The sequence below is a fragment of the Zootoca vivipara genome, chromosome 16, assembly GCF_965207765.1.
Source record: "Zootoca vivipara chromosome 16, rZooViv2.hap1.1, whole genome shotgun sequence".
NCBI lineage: Eukaryota > Metazoa > Chordata > Lepidosauria > Squamata > Lacertidae > Zootoca > Zootoca vivipara.
In genome coordinates, this window is record NC_142599.1 from 8791648 (window position 1) to 8811185 (window position 19538).

Below are 19538 nucleotides of genomic sequence, written 5' to 3' on the forward strand. Positions count from 1 at the left end.
CACCCTAGGCATATCTATTCAGTCCCATTCAATTTATTGGAACTTACTCCCATGTAAATTAGTGTAAAAGAACAATCCCATTAATCCATAGTAGCATGATCCACAATCCAAGAAACATATAATCCACAAATCAATTAAGCTATTTCATTCAGCTAATAGTGGGATTTAAGGCATTATAAGTTCAAGTTTGGTTTGAATTTGACCAATTACCTCTTTACAGCTTGGGATTCACCATCCACAGTTCCATGTTTTCCATTGTTCAAGTGGCTAAATTACCACATTGTCCCTCCCAATGTGTAAACTCTTGTCCATCAGTAATTCTGAACGTCTGGTTCCAGTTACTCATATTTTCAGTTGTGGGTATTCCCAACCCCTAACTTCCACCACTTCAAAATTGCTGAGGCTCTTAATGGATCACTTAATGATTTTTCTGCCTTTCGTTTATCAATTATAGCAATATATGCTAAAACTTAGTCACCACCGCAGACCACCTGAATGAAGCTGATGGACTACACTTTGGGAACCACTCCTGTAGAGTGCTGGGTTTGGAAATAGACCCGGGGGCAGGGGAGAATTTGCTACTCTCTTTTGTCCTCCTCATCTCAGCAAGCATTTGGCATAGTCACAAATTACATTAAGCACATTTAAAAGTAGCCAAGATTTATTTTGCCTTCTTTCTTTTTCTGAAAGAGAAATGAAAATGCTTGGGGGGCGCAAAAAGCTAGCATTTCCACGAGGAATTCTATAACCTAGCTTGTGGCAAGTCTTCAGTTGCACTTACATGCTGCTGCTCTTTCTCATAATTCTGAAATGCCAGTGGTGATGTATTGAAGCTGTTGCAGCCATATGGTCTGTAAGATACTCAAGAGTGAAGAATTTAGGTGCCTCTGTATACACTGAGGAATTACAGAATACTATTGCATAATGCAAGAGACAGGTTCTGTCAATGCTTTGAGAAATCTGTGCTCTGAAATTATTAGTTTCTAGGCTAATTCATCAGGTACATTTCTAAAAACCATGTGGCTTATACATATAGCCTGCAAACTCTGTGCGGGGAGCCCCGTCCACATTCCTGTCCAACCATCTTGATTAGGTGGTCGGGGAGAGTCAGTGGGCATGAAATTATATACAAGTAGATCTCAAATTTCCTGCCAACCTAGCAGTTCGAAAGCACGTCAAAATGCAAGTAGATAAATAGGGACCGCTACAGCGGGAAGGTAAACGGCGTTTCCATGTGCTGCTCTGGTTTTCCAGAAGCGGCTTTGTCATGCTGGCCACATGACCCGGAAGCTATACGCCGGCTCCCTTGGCCAATAATGCGAGATGAGCGCGCAACCCCAGAGTCGGTCACGACTGGACCTAATGGTCAGGGGTCCCTTTACCTTTACCTTTAGATCTCAAATTAAGGGCCAAATGCCCAAGTAAAGAAAAAGAGTTGTTTCCTGGTACCTAAAAATATGTAAAGTTGTGCCTCACTGGCGAGTGCATTCCACAGGCATAGTGCCACCACTGAAATGGCCTGAGCTGCATACAGCTGTCAGTCAAAACCAGCACCTCAAATTAGCCCCGTAACTAGTTGGGCCAGAAATGGCGGTGTATGTTCAGACTGCCTTGCCCCTGTCATCAGTCCAGCTGCCAAATTGTGCTTCAGCTGTACTTTTTGAACTGTTTTAAAAGGCAACCCAACCTATAACACATTGCAGTAATTCAACCTAGTGATTACCAGGGCATAGGCAATGGATGTTAGGCTGCCCCTGTCCAGAAGGGTATACTGATCCACCAACTGGGGCTGATGGAAGGCACTCCACATCACCAAAGCTACTTGAGACTCAAACAAAAGTCTTCTTCTTCTTCTTCTTCTTCTTCTTCTTCTTCTTCTTCTTCTTCTTCTTCTTCTTCTTCTTCTTCTTCTGCGATCACTCGTAGCCGAGTAAGATTGTCTTCCATAAACACGATTTTAACAATGGGTCCGTAAGTGACTGTGGAGGCCAATTCTGGATCCACACATCCTTCCACAGTGGGGACTGGTTTCCAGGCGGGAGTTTATCACGGTGTGGATTTGCCAAGCGTGCCTTCCTCTTAGCATGTTTCTCCCTTGCGTCCTGAGATCAAGTTTCTTCAAAGCCCATGACATATTTGGTAAAGGCTGTTCTCCAACTGAAGCGCTCGCAGGCCAGTGTTAATACACCCCCCCCCCCAAAAAAAAACCCAAGCTATGTATTGGCTGCTTCTGAGGGAGTGTGACCCCATCCAGAGCAGATCACATCCAGTCCTATCTATTCATAAGCAAGAATGCACCCCACAAAATTTTGCAGATACACAAGCAATGCATGCACCTTTATCCAAAAGGATTTCTCAGGCTGTTAACTTTTTCTTCTTCTTACTTAAATCATGTTACTCTCTATATGTTTCACTCCACTGGCTTCCTCTATTGTTTTGTATTAAGTTTCAATTTCTTCCTTTTAACCTTTAAGTCTCGCCATGGTCTTGTGCCTTCTTATCTATCTATGTTGCATGCTCCCTGTTCCCCATCTCAGTCTCTCCATTCATCAGACACTAATTTAAGGCTTGTAGTTCAGTTCTTTACATTTGAAAAGCCATTCTACATAGAACTGGGAAGAATCCCCGTCTGAAACCCTGAATAGTTCTGAGTTAGGTGAAGCAGTGGTCCTGACATTCCTATTAAACCTCCTCTCCAGTTCTGTTGTTCATTTCTGTGACTTCTCTCTCTTGGTGAACCGAACTCTCAGTTTCTGTTGCACTCTCTATTACAAAACTCATCTCCCCCCCCCTTTCTTCCTAGTCCAGTGTTCATAATCTTACATTGTTTTGTCTTTTAATCTCTCCCAACCAAATGTTTTCTCCCCTCTGCTTTCATTTTGTCCAGCATCTACTGCATTTTAAGGCATATATATATATCCCAAGGTGCTCTTTAGGAGCTACATAGACATGTGTTTTCTAGACTCAAGGGTGCAGCTCAGGCTAAGAAACCGTTGACCTCCTAATGTGATAAGCAAGTTACCTCCTTGTAAACTCTCCACATTCTGTATCCCTGTTTTCCCCTAGCAAAGCAGAAACTAGAGGACAGATTAGCAGCGGCAGCAAGGGAAAAGCTAGCCCAAGCCTCCAAGGAATCGAAAGAAAAGCAGCTTCAGGCGGAACGAAAAAGGAAAGCTGCACTGTTCTTGCAGAACCTGAAGAATCCCCTGGCAGATGCAGAGGTTGAGAAAATGGAGGAGCATGTCTTCAATATAGAGGTGAGCAAAGCAAAGGTGTTTTCAACCATAGTGGCATATACTGCAAAGAACTTTGCTTGGGGCAGGGTAGGAGAGAAAAGCCAGCATTGCTTGAAATGTTAGTATTTATTAGACTTGAGTGAAAGCTTTTTCCAGAGGGAAAATAGATCTGAAATTAATAACATGTTGGGTTACATCAAAGTTACTGAAATGTTATAAAAGAAATATTAAATTGGGCCAAAACACTCTGTTTCCGATGTTCCCCCCCTTTTAAAAAAGTGAAAAGTTTGCTTCCCCATCCTTCGCTGTACATCCTTTGAAGTTTCAGCAGTGGCATCCCCTGATTCCATGTGTACACCTTTTGCATCTTGTGTTCTGACACAAATCACACCCATGGTTAATTTCTCATTTTCTTTAACATATGTACCCCACCCTTCCTCCGTGGAGCTCATTTTGGGGCTATTCTATTTTTTTCTTACAATAATCCTGTAGTTCAACTTCAACTGGATAGTGACTCATCCAGTGAGCTTCATGACTAAGCAGGGATTTGAACCCTGCTCTCCCTTGTCCAGTGTTTGTACCACTTAGCTCACGTTAGATCTAGCATTTGAAATTCTGATGTAGTTTAAAAGCACTAAGGAAAAAAATAAGTGTGTGTCCCCCCCAAAAAACACACACACTCCCACAAATTATTAAATGGTACCTGAATAACTTGAGATTTCACATTGTTGTGTAAACTGAATATTTTATGTGAATCTCTTTTTAAAAGCTACAAATGTTGTGAGATTCCCCCCCCCCAAAAAAAATTTCCTTCAGGCTTCACTTAAATTCAAGATTCGGAAGTGCTTTTTATCAGAATCAAGGCATTTAAGGCAAAATGCAAGCTTTTGCTGGTGTTTCTGGACAAGGATAAGGACACAGTTGGCCCTAGGCAAGTAGTGTGAGAGAGGGGGGCTGTCTGAGAGGCTATGGGGGTGCAGTCACTCTGCCAGTTGCACATCATTTGATTTCAGTAGTGTCTGTGCATTCAGGAGTGATGTAAGCATCTGGCTTTTGTTTTATTAATTACTTTTATCTGCCAAGGTTGTTTGTACAGAGAGTACTCACTAGAGTTCCATTTGGTGCCCACCTTAATGCCTTCTTGGTACTAGAAAAAGGCCTTTTTATTTTCTCAGGCCTTTTAAAATCTTTAGATTTAAATCCAAATGTTTAATCTTCGCATTACACTGTGGTTGTAGCATGCTTCTACAGCTGTGTGAAATTCATTGCTTCGACTCTGTATTGTGTGCGATGTTTCAATCTTGATATATCTGCTTCAAAACAGTTTTTTATATCATTAAAGTGTTCATTGCTCTAATTTTTGTTGAGTTTTTAAAATGTGTTTTAAAAATAAATTTGTGTGTCACCCAGAGAACTATTGCAGTGTTTCCCAACCAGTGTGCCTCCAGATGTTTTGGGACTACAACTCCCATCATTCCTGACCACTGATCTTGCTAGCTAGGGATGATGGGAGTTGTTGTCCCAAAACATCTGGAGGCACACTGGTTGGGAAACACTGAACTATTGTGTTTGGGTGGCTCTTAAATGAAATAACCAATATCTGAGATAGTGGCAAAGGATGGAAACTCAAATGTACTAGGTTGCCAGGGGCAACCTCAGAAGATCCTTGGGAGTTGAAATATCCGATGGGCTGGAGCAGGCCTAGCTGGTGAGAGTTGGAAGCATGTGCATAAAAACTAGCAAAGTCAAATTAAATTCATAAGAAGATAAAACTGTATATTGCTCAGTCTTCGGAGCAAGTGAATATTGGATGGCTAGCAGCAGCCATCCAAGGGCTTCTGTTTGAAGATGGAGAGAAAAGGAAGGAAGGAAGGAAGGAAGGAAGGAAGGAAGGAAGGAAGGAAGGAAGGAAGGAAGGAAGGAAGGAAGGAAGGAAGGAAGGAAGGAAGGAAGGAAGGAAGGAAACAGTTCTAGAAGCTAAGATCAGTAGGTTATGGGGAAGAGGAGATTCCTCTTAGTATTCCTCATGGACTGTGTATCTAATTATGCACACATGAAGCTCAGTATCTGACACAGAAGTGAGCATTTTGAGAATATCTTTTTAAAAACCATTATAGTGAGGGAAAATGTAAGGATTTGTGTGGAAGGACATTTGTGGGCTCAGATGCAAAGGCCATTACTGTGGTAGGTCAAGCTGTTTTCAAGCTGTTTATCACCACTTACGGGGTGGGGAGAATGTTGTCCCAGTAATCTTCCACCTGTGACACATTAATGAAGTGTGGGATCCAGTTCCTTTAGAAGTTGCAAGTTGGGTAAGGTGAGTCTATTCTCCCATGGTCTTCACGCAAATACATTACAACCCTGTTTCCTGAGATCTGCTTTGAACAGAGATAGCAGAGTTTATACCTGGGGTCCTCTGATGCAAAGCATATTCTGAGCTGTGGCCCCTCCTCCTTAAGGTAATGCTTGGAATGTTTTCCCGTTTTCATGAGGGGCTCTAATAGGGCTGTGGTTCGGAGATAGAGCATCTGCTTTGCATCTAGGTTCAGTCCACAGCATCTCAAAGTTGGGCTGGGAAAGATTCCCAGTCTCAAGTTCTGCAGGGCCACTGTCAGTCGGTGTAGATAATACTGAACTAGACAGATGGTTGGTCTTACTCAATAAAGATTGAATGGGAATATTTTTTTAAAAAAAATCTAGGATACTATATTGCTTTTGTTTTTTAAACTCTAAATACTGTGCTTTGTATCGACCAAGGAAATACCTTGGGCTTCCAGAGTTGTCCTCCATATCCCTCATAGAAATGCAGCAGGTTGCTGGAGGAGGGAACACAGCCGACATCCCCTCCCAACAGGCAATTCAGGTTTATTGTTCTTGCTTTTGAGGCTAGTAACGTTTATTTTATTTATTTTACTAGATTTCTTATGCACCCCTCACCACAACGTCCCAGGATGGGTTGCAACAATAAAGTATGCAACTATAAACAAAACTATCGCAACCCTAGAACAAATGTAAAACAATAACAAAATTTTACAATAGCTCCAATACAGATGCAGACTATGGGCTTATTTACAAGCCCGGTTTAAAAAGGTATTCTAAATTCTTTTTCTAAGTACTTAAGCAAATATTCACATCAGAATTTCTGGCAGAACAGAGAGCTTCTAGAATCCTGTTTATTTGGGGGGATATATTTTCAGTATTCTGCACGTCTTTGCAGTATTGAACAAGAATTTGAAAATTATAATTCTGGGCAGTAAAACAATTGTGGCAATTTACTCTTTTAAGCGACTCTACGGATCAATGAAATGAGGGGCAGTTGTCTTCTAGAAGGGCAGTTGCCTTCTGTTACCGAACACGATGATTATTAGAACTACCACACTACAATTAAAACTGAATCATTAAACAATTTTTACAGGCGGCTGCCAAAGCCAGCTGCCTTGCAGCTAGTGGACCATCTTGAGAGAATTTCTTGTGATCAATACTCCTAAAGCCTTTCGTGATTATCTTGCTGACCATACCCAGTTGTGGGCCAATTTTATTCCCATTTTATTTTATTTGCTTTCCTAAAATCTTTTGTGCAAAAATAGCTTTAAACACTTTCCCATGTTGAAAATATATATTGTATTTTCACATTTGTACTATGCTAAACCAGATCGCCGTCTGGTTTATTGATTTTAAAATAGTATACGATCTTCTTTTTAAAAAAAGGTCTACAGCTGTACAGGTATATTTTTTAGTTCTGACGTATTTTGAAATAACAGCCCTATAAATCAATAGTAAAGAATTTCTGTAATTCAATTTCATGAAATACTGGTTGCAGCCGTGGCACAATCAAGCACTTATTTAATCTACAGCTACTCTTTAATATTGCCTCTCTTTTTTAGTCATTCTGTGGGTGGCAGGGTCTATCCCACCCCTCATTTTTTCTTTAGTGTAGAAAATGGTGAACCTACCAGTGGGCCTTTTTGATAAGGATGTCTTGAGCTGGTTCAGTCAAAATATTAATTTTTATTTCATTATTTATTTAATTTGTATAACGCCCTACACCCGTAGATCCCAGGGTGGTTTACAACATAAACATTACAATATCAACATAAAAAACGTAATGAAAATTAAAACAAAGACAACTCAATAACCCCCCCTTTCCACAATACATTTAAAGGGGCATTAAATGTCAATCAGCCAAATGCCTGGTTAAAGAGGTACGTTTTCACCTAGCACCTAGCACCTAAAAGTGTGTAAAGAAGGCGCCAGCTGAACCTCCCTGGGGAGAGGATTCCACAAACTTGGAGCCACAGCAGAGGCCCGTTCTCCCCCCCCCCCTACTCTCTGGAGCTCTAGCGGAAGAGGCACATGCAGAATGGCCTCAGTGGATGATTTCAGGGTCCAGGCAGGTTCATATGGGGTGAGGTGGTCCTTGAGGTATAGCGATTTTTTGCCATCATGGAGAAGTAAACATCATTTTGGACAGAATGCGATGCTTGTGGGATTCGTTGCTGGAAATTCTGTACTGCAAACTTGTATTTCACAACAATGAAGGTAGAGCTGTGCCAAAACCCTGACATATTTCTGTGGTGGCAAATTAAACTTTCAATTGTGCCTTTGTAAACTCATGTAGCATAGAGGCTGTAGTACAAATAAGGAATTCCTTGGGTTTGAATCTTCCCTAGGCAATGTGGGGGTAATAATAAAGGCACGCCAACAGAAAAAAAAAGGCTTCAGGAGACAGAAGTCAAAACCAGTCTCTGAGTGTTTATAGCAGGCATAGGCAAACTCCAGCCCTCCAGATGTTTGGGACTACAATTCCCATCATCCCTGACCACTGGTCCAGTTTGCTATGGATGATGGGAATTGTAGTCCCAAACATCTGTAGGGCTGGAGTTTGCCTATGCCTGGTTTATAGCATGGGACTGGCTACAATAAATGTCCAACTTCTGGCTAAAGACAGTTAGACATCTGTAACATGGGGAAGATACGTGTATAAAGTGTTTTGAACACACTAAAGTTCTTTTAAAAATTGCTCACTATTACTGGTATCGTCTTTTTATATTAAATGAAGGAAACCTTAAAGGGAAATAACTCCATTGTAGGCTAGTGAATTTTCTTCCACTTTAATTTGCTAATTGTGTCCGTGCAATGTATGTTCAGTAGATTTAAGTCTTTAATTAATGCCAAGGAATCTTTTTTGAAAACCTTTCTCTCCCCTTCTTGTATTCACCCAAACCAGAGTTGCTTTTCTTGCTGAAGGGTGAAAATTATTAATGAGCTGCCGCAGAGAATTATACCTCTGAGGCAGAGTCCGTAGACTACCTTTGTGTTTCTCTTACATTAACTAGCAAGCGTAGCGGGGGTGGAAGCTACCTTTTCCTTAGGATGTCACTTCTCTCTATCTAGGGCAGCTCCTGTCTCATAATTGAAGGCAGTGGGCTGTCCAGATGTATTTTTACATGGGAATTCTTCTGAGGACTGATCAAAACCGCAGCTCAGGTTCACACATGCCCTTTCCCATTCAGCTTTTCACAGGCGGGAGATGGCATGCAGCTGGTGTGGGTGGTTTTATGGTTTCCCTTCTTGCATTTCCCATAGGTGCAGAGGAGAGTTCCTAAGAGTTGCTTGACACTCTTGCAGAACTGTTAACTCCAAGCATTCGTTAGAAGCAGCTGTGGCAGTGTAAACACATGCCTTGTGGTGCCTGATAATGCCACAGTCTGCATACTTGCAAATGCAGGCATATTTCATTGAAGGCAAATTATTAGTACCCATGTGCAGTAAACTTAATCAGTTGGGTTTGAAGCAAAGGTTTTAGGCTCCTGTTGGACATTTGTTCACATGGTTTCCTTTGGGTGTCCCCCCCCCTCAATTTGAGTTTACAAGTCTATGTCTGGAAAACGCTGACCCACCTGCTTTTTTCTGACAAATCAGGTTAACCTTAATAGGGAGGAATTCTTGGCTGCTTTGGAAGTGCGATGGTAGAAAATAACGACAAATCTTTAGCGCTTGGCTTCTTGTCATAGGGTTCTCTGCTCTTCAGTTCTGCTTTGTCTCCTATGGCACGATCATATGCTGGTCAAAAGCTCTTAACACTTCTTTATGCTCTAGGAAAAGAGCTTCCTTCAATATTTGTGGAATTTCCTTACTGCTAGGTTCTGCTCTTGCTACTCAGCGCGCACACATTTTTAGTCATCTTGTTTTATGGGCTGCCGGTAGAATCCTAGAAAAGTGTGTTTTGGTCACAAGTGGGGCCTGGGAGTCCTCCTGTTCAGGGTGCCTACCAGCCACCATTCAAGTCTTACAGAAGCCACACAAGGGTCAAGGAAAATAGAGACACTCTTTTATTGCTTAGTAATGGCAACTTTCGAAATGAAGGTGAGGTTGGAGGACAAACACAATGGCATTTTATAGATATTTAGGCTACGGTCTACAAATCTGATTAAGCCTTACTGTAAATAAGCAGTAAATTAACCATATACATTCTGAGATTGGCTACCTCTATTCCTCTATACCCAAGTGGCGCTGTGGGTTAAACCACAGAGTCTAGGGCTTGCTGATCAGAAGGTTGGCGGTTCGAATCCCTGCAACGGGGTGAGCTCCTGTTGTTCGGTCCCAGCTCCTGCCCACCTAGCAGTTCGAAAGCACATCAAAGTGCAAGTAGATAAATAGGGACCGCTCCGGCGGGAAGGTAAACGCCGTTTCCGTGCGCTGCTCTGGTTCGCCAGAAGCAGCTTTTGTCATGCTGGCCACATGACCCAGAAGCTGTCTGCGGACAAACGCCGGCTCCCTCGGCCTTTAGAGCGAGATGAGCGCCACAACCCCAGAGTCGGGCACGACTGGGCCTGATGGTCAGGGGCCCCTTTACCTTTATTCCCCTTGCTCAGCCATACCTTCTCCTTTCCCTAGCACCATCTCCCTCCTCTTATAGCCTTTTACTAGGAAAGAGAAATGCCTGCCCTGCATGAATCCTTTCCACTAATCTCCATGCTTAAAAGCGTAACCTTACCCCAGAGCTTTCCAAACTGTGTATCACGACATGTTAGTGTGTCGGCTGCAGTGTATAGGCTTGTCACGAAAATGGTTTGATAAGGGGTTAGTTTAACCTCCGGTTTGCTAGTAAAACTGGATTACTGTGTCGTGAAATGATGCATGTCTGGAAAGTGTGTCACCAACATGAAAAGTTCGGAAAGTTCTGCCCTAGCCCATGTTAAAGGAGTATTTGCTTATTTTTAACCTGTTGGGATCTTGAACCCCATGGATATACAGTGGTACCTCGCAAGACAAATGCCTTGCGCAACGAAAAACTCGCTAGCTGAATGTGTCTTGCGATGTTTTTGGTGACTCGCAAGACGAAGTTTTCAATGGCCACACTTTGCAAGACGAAGTTTTTCGGTGGTTTTTTTGGGGGGGTTGCCGCGGCAACCTGCCCTTCGCAAGACAAAACTATCGCTAGACGAAGCGACTCGCAGCATGAATTAATTTCATCTTGCGAGGCACCACTGTATTCCTTGTTAAAAAACAGCATCACCCTGCAGAGAATGAAGCTGTTGGTGTATACCTGCCCCTCCTTTCCTTGTGGCCTACTGCATATTTTATGTGGAATAGCTTGCTGTTTACAAATGTGTTCCAATACACTAGAAGTACAATTGAAGTATATAAGACAGCCAGTGCTCACTTTAGTCCTTACTCGGTAGCTCTCACATTCTTGGGTTCTCTCAGGGGCCCATAAATATAACTTACTGTGCCTAGGAGGATAGAGGTTGCAATGGAAGCATAAAGCTTTGGGGCAGTGGGGAGGGCTGGAGAGAGATGTCTTATTTCCCTCCAGCACGAAAGAGAACTCTTGGGGAGATGGCAGAAGACTGGCACTGTGATCCCTGACTCAGTCAGCTAACAGATAGGAAGGGAATAAATGTGTCTCTGTCTCTCCAAGAAACTGTTCATGCATCCCTGAGGTTACCATTCACTTTTAAGAGTGAATGGCCTGGGAGAAAAGAGACTAAAATATATGAACTGTGGGAAGAGAGGTGTATCTGTGACAGCCAGTTGCATAGCACTTATGTGTCCACTGAACTGGGACTTGTGTTAATGCCCTAGCCAAGTACCTGTTCCAAGCAAGGCAGCTTTACCCAACTTGATGCCAGATGTTTTAGGCTACAACTCCCATCAGCTCCAACCGGAACAGATGGCACCAGGTTGGGGAAGGTTGCCTTAAGTGCTCAGCTTCCCACCCCCACAAAAAAAATTGTCCTATGAATGAGACTTCAAAAATGTTCCATGCCTGTGCTAAAAATAACTGGAATTGTATGCAAATGAGATGTCTTTGTTTAAAATCTTTCTTAATAGCTTTTGTTTTTTTAAAATAGCACTGTTCATGGTTATTAATGAGCACATGGAAATGCAAATTTAAAGTTAGACAATGAATATCTTCAATTGCTCCCGAACAACAATACTTGTAATTAAATTGGTTGCTGTGAATGACATGGTAAATTGTATATTATTAGCCACCAGCGACTCAAGTTCTCCCCCCCCCCCCGACTTTGCTTTGTTCCAAAGTACTTTGAGAGCTTATTCCTTGATCACCCAGTTCAGCTTGATCACCCACAGTTTGATCTTTCTGGTTCTCTTTCTGCTTTTGGGTGAATGATACATGATGACACAGTCAAAAACTTTCAGCAAGCAAAGCTGCATCCTGATGAAGACCTAAGTGGACTTACGATTATGAAGGAGTCAAGTCCACCTTGTTCTCGAAGGTGGGAATGGCTTTGAAAATTGAGATGAAAAGCACCTGCTTTATCTGGCAAAATCAGACTTACTAGTATGATTTGCAGATATCAAATTGTGCTGTTTGAAACATATAAAAGATGTGTTATCATTTTTTGTTCTGCTTGATAATTTTTTTAAAAAAAAATCTTGTAAGTGGCTTACCTAAAAACAATAAAAGTATAGTAGTGACATTCATTCAATTTTCCTCAAAAGGTACAGACGTTTTGCAAGCTGCATGGTGAAAGAAGAAAACCACCCTGTATCCATCTTTACCAGATATTGTTCAAAGACTATTTCAGGAATGGGGTGGGGACTCATTGGGATGCAGTGGCCCAGTGCAACGCTCCTTGCTTGTGTACATTCTCTTCCTACGAATAGAAGTTTGTTTGTTTTTTAGTGAGTTGCTTCAGGGAGTGTAGGGAGTTTCTGAAGGCAGGAAAGTAGTGGAAGGTTTTCTCCTCAGTGCAAAACAAGAGGTTGTGGGCCACGGCCCCTTGCACCACATTTGCTGGAGAGAAATAATGTACAGTTGTACCTCTACTTACGAATGTTTCTACTTACGAATGGAGCTCCGTCCGCCATCTTGGATGCGGTTTAGATAGGATTTTTTCTACTTACGAATTTTTAGATAGGGTTGCTTCTACTTACGAATTTTTTCTCCCAATGCATTCTTATGGGATTTGACTTACAATTTTTTTCGACTTACAAATGTGTGTTCGGAACGCATTAAATTCGTAAGTAGAGGTGCCACTGTAGTCCATTTCACTTCTCTTCCCCCCCAAGCTTTTTGCTTGTACATTAAGATCTATCCTCCTAAGCAGATTAAAGCCTTTCATTGGTTATGCAGTCCCCGACATCCTTTAACATACTTGGGCTGAGAACTGGAGCATTGGTCTTGTCCTTACAGAATTGCAACGGGTTTATATCAAACAGTTCAGTGTTACGAGACAGTAAGCTGTGAACGCCAAGCAGGACTGTGTGTATCAGCGTGCACCAACAGCTGCAATCTTTATAGAGTGATGCTATTCAGTGCATAACTTGCCTGGGAAGCTACTTTAAGAAGGTAGGCAAGAGACTTGATCTGCCACTCTTCAGTATTCCTTCATAATGGTAGTCTTGTTGCCACCCATAGTTTGCAAGGGTATATGTTTGATTTAATCCCTTTACTCGCTGTGATACGCTGCTGTGTCAGGAACTGATCCTGGCCCAGAACAGTTATTTCTGGAAGGGTATTCAAATTGCCTTATCAACCCAGTGAATTAAAATTCCAACATCAGCAGTGGATAAACTATACACCATCTGCTTGTTTTGTTTTGTTGGGGGGGGGGAGTCTCTGTTATCAACTTCTCTTTTGTATTTTCTAATACAGTCATAATAAACCTGATTTGCTACATGTTTATAAATGTTAGTATACACTTACCCTGCCTCACATCTGAGGCTTAGCTTACACTTTCCATTCACTGTATATCAACTAGGTACGTCGATAACTAGACTACAGTAAATGGTTTCTGCCCATAATAGGCATTGGAGCAAAGCCTGCATTCCTCATAAAGGAGGCATAATTGACATTCAGAGGAGGAGAATTGATTAAATAAATGCCTCTAAGAGCTCAAGAGAGATCTGTCCCCTGACTTTTTTATTGAAATAACTCTTGTAACATATTTGTGCAGAAGTATGGGGCAGCCTTGGAACTTTCCAAAGGTAAGCAGGGAATCCAGTAATTTCTTGCTTTTATTTTATCGCTTCTCTAGTGTATGCTTTTCATTAACCTCTCTGAGATAGTTTTCAGTTCATCCTTACTGTTGACCTTCTAGACTCTGGTGGCTACAGCTTCCCATTTCCTCATCCTTAGAAACCGTGTCTTCACACATTCCTGATTTTCAGTGTGGCCGTGTGTGTGTGTGTACACAACCACAAGTGCAGTCAATTTGCAGTGGTACCTGAAACAGTTCAGGTCTGCTTAAGGTACACTGTATGGCTCCATGTGGATGGAGATTTTTTTAAAAAATCGCGCTTTTAACATAGCAACCAGCAGAAGTTATGTTCTAAGCAGTACATTGGAATTATCTCAGAAATGCTGTAGCTAACATATTTGCTAATTATGTAGGTCAAAAGCTCATCCTTTTCTCTTCTTCCCATCCATTCTTGGTGGCTGTCTGTCTCTTACACACACACACACACACACACACACACACACACACACACACACACACTATTTATAATATGAAAACCACCTGGATTCTTCTTGGACTCCATATGGTTTTGACGCTTTTTTTAAACCCATAACTTCTCCCAACACTGAATCACTAGATGTGGTGGAAAGGTACGCTGTGTGGAAAGGTACCAAAATGAAGCACTTCTTATCAGATCTTACCACAGTATTATTGAACTAAAACTAACATTGTTTGTGTTTGAACTGTGTCAGATATTTTTATGCCTTCAAACAAAATATTGATTCCCCTGAGACGACTGATAATAATGTTTCTGTGCTCTAGTTTCTGACATTTTCAGGACTACTTGCCTGAAACAAACAAAACAAAATATTTGGTTTTTGCTTTTGCTGTCACCGCATTTTTGTCAAGAGTAGCCTTTCCTCCTTCTCTGCTCAGGGGAAAAAATCTTGTTTACTCTAGAAGCTGAAACCAGGGCTTTAAGAGGGCTGCAACAATTTTTTAGGCTACTTTATTTCCAAGTTATTATTATTTCCAAGAAAGAAAAATAATGTGGGGAAGGGTTCCATTTTGTCTTTAGAAGTTTTATCACAGTGCATTTTCTGAATTCTGCTGTTGGGGGGGGGAGGGTAAATGAAGGGGTTTTTGTTTTTCCCCTGAACTTTTATATGGATTAATCCTGATTTCTCTCCTGCAATCTGAAAATCAAATCGAAAAGGTATTAGCAGAGCAACCAAGTTGTGCATTTTGTTAACATGGTAACTGTTCAGATAGCTGCTTTGCATTCCTTGGCACCTCTCCTCGTTGATAACTCTGGTCACAGCTAATTTCCACAGGTGGTAGAAGTAATGGAAAGCTTCTATGTGTCTCTGTTATTGTGCGCCCCCCCCCCCCAGTTTTATACTTCTTCTGCCCTGACTTGTCTCTTGTGCAGTTCTATCAGCTACACTTCAGGGAATAGTTTGGCATTTTAATGAGAGCTTCTGTGCTCCCCTGCCAGATATCTCAGCACTGGGGACCCACTTTGATTCCCTGCCCCAGCCTTTCTTGAGATTCAGCTGTGAAACCTCAGAAAATGCCATTCAAAATACAGGTCATTTTTTTCTGCTCCTTTCATATATTGAAAATCTCTACCGCTTTATCTCAGCTTCCCATTTCTCTGGTCTTCTGCCCTTTTAAGTTTCTAAAATCTGACTTTTTTCAGGGCTGTTCTCTTTGACCAGTTTCTTACAATATCAGTATCTGAAGGGGCTCTGTTCCAAATACTGTTGACAGTAATACTTCAATTTAATAATAAAGTACAAGTCTTTAATACAGTGCTCAAAATGGGATCTTAATCTTTTGATTTCTCATGTTTTTCATTTTTACCATGGTGGTCATGAAAATAAATTCAGTACAGTAGTTTACTACATTTTAGGATTGGATTATTAAATATATCCTCGTTGCATCCAGAAAAAAGCATTTACAGCATTAGTCTGAACTACTTGTTTGATACTCCGCTCCCAGAGAGACTTTGGACTTGTGTTTGATATTTAGTGGGACATAGTGTTTTTTCCAAGAAAAATTTAATAAAAAGGTGCACACAGTCAGTAGGGCACGTCTAAAGTATAGTCCCAGTTGCTATCTTTTGGATTGATGCAAAATCATATTAACAAGACCAATCTATGTAGTTTGAATAATCTTACAGTTTGAAATTATTTCCCTTTTCCTTTGAATAGTAATTAAATGACTCTATGACACTCTGTCTGTCTCTCCCTCCCCCCCCCCCACCTTTTGCTAATTGCCATAGAGGAACATTCCCCAAACAAAGAAGCATTGAATTTTATGGCATTTCAAATGTACCAGGGCTTTTAAAACTAGAGTGTGTGTCAAGTTGTGTAGTATTAAAGGCATCCTTACTGCAAAAGGCTGTGATTCAGAGCACGATTTGAGGTATGCCTTGAGAGTGCACGTGTGTCCAGTGGAAGTTTTTAGTATGATAAAAAGCTGGAATGCATATTTTATTTTATTTTTGCTATGGTTAATTTTATTTCTTACAAATATACCACTTAAAATGTATATTTATAATTTCATAGTATATATAGTTTCTTGGTTCATATGTAATGGGAAACTGATTTAATTCAGAAGTGTTGAATTATAACATGTTGAGGAGGGAACAGGCCATGCAAATGTGGACCCGAGTGTTCTGGCTCCTTCAGAACCCAGATCTTATTTACGACTATAGACATGATTGCTCAGTACTGTGCAAAAGCAGAGCAAGGATCACCAATACAGCAGGTGCAGATCATGTCCAGGTGAGCTAAAACATTGTTCCAACAGTTGACACGCCCCCTGGGATTCTGTAATAAAAGAGGAGTGGTCTTGACTTCAGCACAGCATGCAGCATGGGGTCTGGGTTTGCGCCTCCAAACAGGAACTTCATCTAAGGCAGGCATCCCCAAACTTCGGCCCTCCAGATGTTTTGGACTACAATTCCCTTCTTCCCCGACCACTGGTCCTGTTAGCTAGGGATCATGAGAGTTGTAGGCCAAAACATCTGGAGGGCCGCAGTTTGGGGATTCCCGATCTAAGGGGCTGGGCTGTCCGTTTACACTGGTGCTTGCATCTCTGTATCCTAGATGATGGAGGAGGTTTCATACTGGACATGGGGTGCTTCCTGGGTGGGGGGCTGGCTTGTCAGCAGAGGTTGGTGGGGGCCAGTAGCATGGCAATCCAGTGGGCCCCTCCTCAGGATCAAGTTACTCACCCACAAACTCACAACTCACATGACTCATAGGGTCCTGATGTGACTCACATTAACCTGCTGGGGCCTTCCCCAGGGACATCTTCGGGCACCTCAACCTGGCCCCCCAGCCCTGTTGAGACAGCCCCTCCAGGACGCTGTCTTGGGATTCATTCATATTTCACGTGAAACCAAGATGCATATGGTACATCCCAACTGAGTTATCTGGGGTACTCAGAATCACCTGCTGACTTTGAAATACTAAATAATAATAAAATTATTGATTGTGGCTGCAAACATAATATTAATAGCAACAATTCAAATCTCTTGTGCAGAACCATGTGGAACATCCATTAAATGCTCCTAAGACATGGGTATCTTTTTGTGTGTTTGCAATTGTGGTTTTAACCCTTCTTTGCAAGGTGAACCTTTCACTTTTTTTTTCAATGTAGGGATGTGCTAGAAGAACCTCTTAAGAGGCGGCTAAAGTTAGAAGTGTTCAATACATCCAGCAATTACCATGTCCTCTTACAGCTTTTTGAAACACAATTTCTTATTGATCCTGTACCTTAGAGGTCTTGCAGAGCTTCAAGGCACACCAGTGGGTAGAATTTCAGCATAGGCCTGAAGTAATTCCAGGGCACAGCTAGAGTAATGGAAATTGCATATCCGCTTTGAAGTTCTCCTTCTGACAACTCTCAGATTTTTCGCATCAGAAGAAGTCAGCACTTTTTGTGAATATTGCAGGAATGTTTGCATTTGTGTTAGATTAGAAAAGGTCACCTTAGAAGACCAACAGACCGCCCATCAGCCCCCTTTTTTCAGTTGACTTTGGAGAGCATTTCCATTCTCTGAATATTAAAGCTAAGCCACAACATTCTGTTATTGCCCAGCTTGGTGGCAGTTGTCTGGAAGGACCAATTCTGCTGCTGGGTGTGCTGCATGACTCCTCAGAATCAAAACCCTTGCTTAAGCAGCCTATTTTCTTCCTTGTTTCAGGCAGTCCTTCCATGTTTAAAAACCACAAGCTCATTGCAGGGGAACATGGGAAGTGCCTTATACGGAATCAGACCATTGATCCATCTAGCTTAGTACTGTGCACACTGGCTGGCAGCAGCTCCCCAGGATTTTAGGCTCGGAAGTCATTTCCAGCCATACCTGGATTTGGATTTGGAAGGTGTGTAGTGTAACAGAGTATTTTGAGCAAAGGGGCGGAAATCCTGACGTTGGAAGGGGGATATAAACCATTTGAGGTAATACAAATATGGTCGAGAGAGAGAAAAACATGTGAATGAGAAGTAATAGATGATCTCTTTATATAGTTTAAAATACATTGTTTTATATAAGATTATTGCAAACTGCTCTGATAATTTTGTATGAATAGCAATCTAGAAATATTTTTATAAATAAGTGTAAATACAAAGACAACTTCAGCATTTGTTACTACTAAAAACAATATGTGCACCAGTGGACTTATTCTGTGTATTCTGCTTATGTCTCAATTATCTGTTTACATTGTCAGCATCTCATATTCTTTTCACTGAAGCCCTTTCAGTTCTGATTCATTGCTTTTAACATTTGTGCCTTCCATTTTTGCTTGTTTTATTTGCTAGGAGCCTCCAGTAAGCCAGTCATCCTGAGATGAGGAGGATAGTTGCATTTAATTCACATGGCAGTGCTGTAAAATTCTTTATGGTCCTTGAAGCAAAATTACCATAGGGTAGCTTTACTACTGTGTGGAGCTCCCCCCCCCCCCGAAGCACGGTCATAAAAAACCACTGTCAATTAGCACTCAAAGAGAGATATGTCTCCCTCATATCTGAAATTTGTCTTTCCATTACCTTTGTGTATTGTCCAACATAATCACAGCTGAAGAGACAGGAGGCAATCTTAGAGCCATCATTTTTAATTGGTTTTCTTTATTGTAAGAGATTCTTAATAAAATTCTTCTAAGCCTTTCCATGTTAAGTAATGCAAGGATAAGATAGGCAAAGTTGGGAAGCAGTGACCCTTCAGTTGATGTCTGACTGCAACTCCCATCATCCCTGACGGTTGTCCATGCTGGCTGGGGTTGCTGGAGTCCAACAACAATTAAAGGGGCCACATGTTCCCCAGTCCTGGTTTATAGCAGATGCATAGAATTTCTCCAGCTTAAAATAGCAGATGAGATCTTAATGGAGCATTTCATAGGGGAGGTGGCTGTTGGAGGAGGAGGAAGGCCTGTAGTGCTAGTTTTTGTTTTTGTAGAGGCACAATGGCAATTTGCAGCTTTCCTGGTACACTATGCTATATTAAATTGACTGGAGTTTAGGGACACTTTATAAATTACTTCTTTATTTTAAAATAGAAAAAAATCCTTCAGTAGCACCTTAAAGACCAACTAAGTTTTTATTTTGGTATGAGCTTTCATGTGCATGCACACTTCTTCAGATACCATAAAAACTTAGTTGTCTTTAAGGTGCTACTGAAGGAATTTTTTTCTATTTTGCTTCGACTCAGACCAACACGGCTACCTACCTGTAACTTCTTTATTTTAAGTTTACAAATGAAAAATATAGGGGGGAATGCAACAAATGCATGTTGCTATGCAGGTGTACTTGGCAGGGATCTGTTAGTGTCTGCAGGTCTCTGAGTTGATGTTCGGTGACAAAC

The 19538-nt window shown here is 41.5% G+C and overlaps 1 protein-coding gene across 7 annotated transcripts in view; it reads left to right on the forward strand.

The window, feature by feature from the left end:
* SFSWAP (splicing factor SWAP) overlaps nt 1-19538 on the forward strand; it is a 96222-nt gene that overhangs the window by 51683 nt on the left and 25001 nt on the right. For all 7 annotated transcript variants that reach the window (XM_035099213.3, XM_088659754.1, XM_035099207.3 and 4 more), the window contains one exon: nt 3067-3257. In XM_035099213.3, the coding sequence (XP_034955104.1) occupies nt 3067-3257 (191 nt within the window). The remainder of the gene's footprint in view (nt 1-3066; nt 3258-19538) is intronic.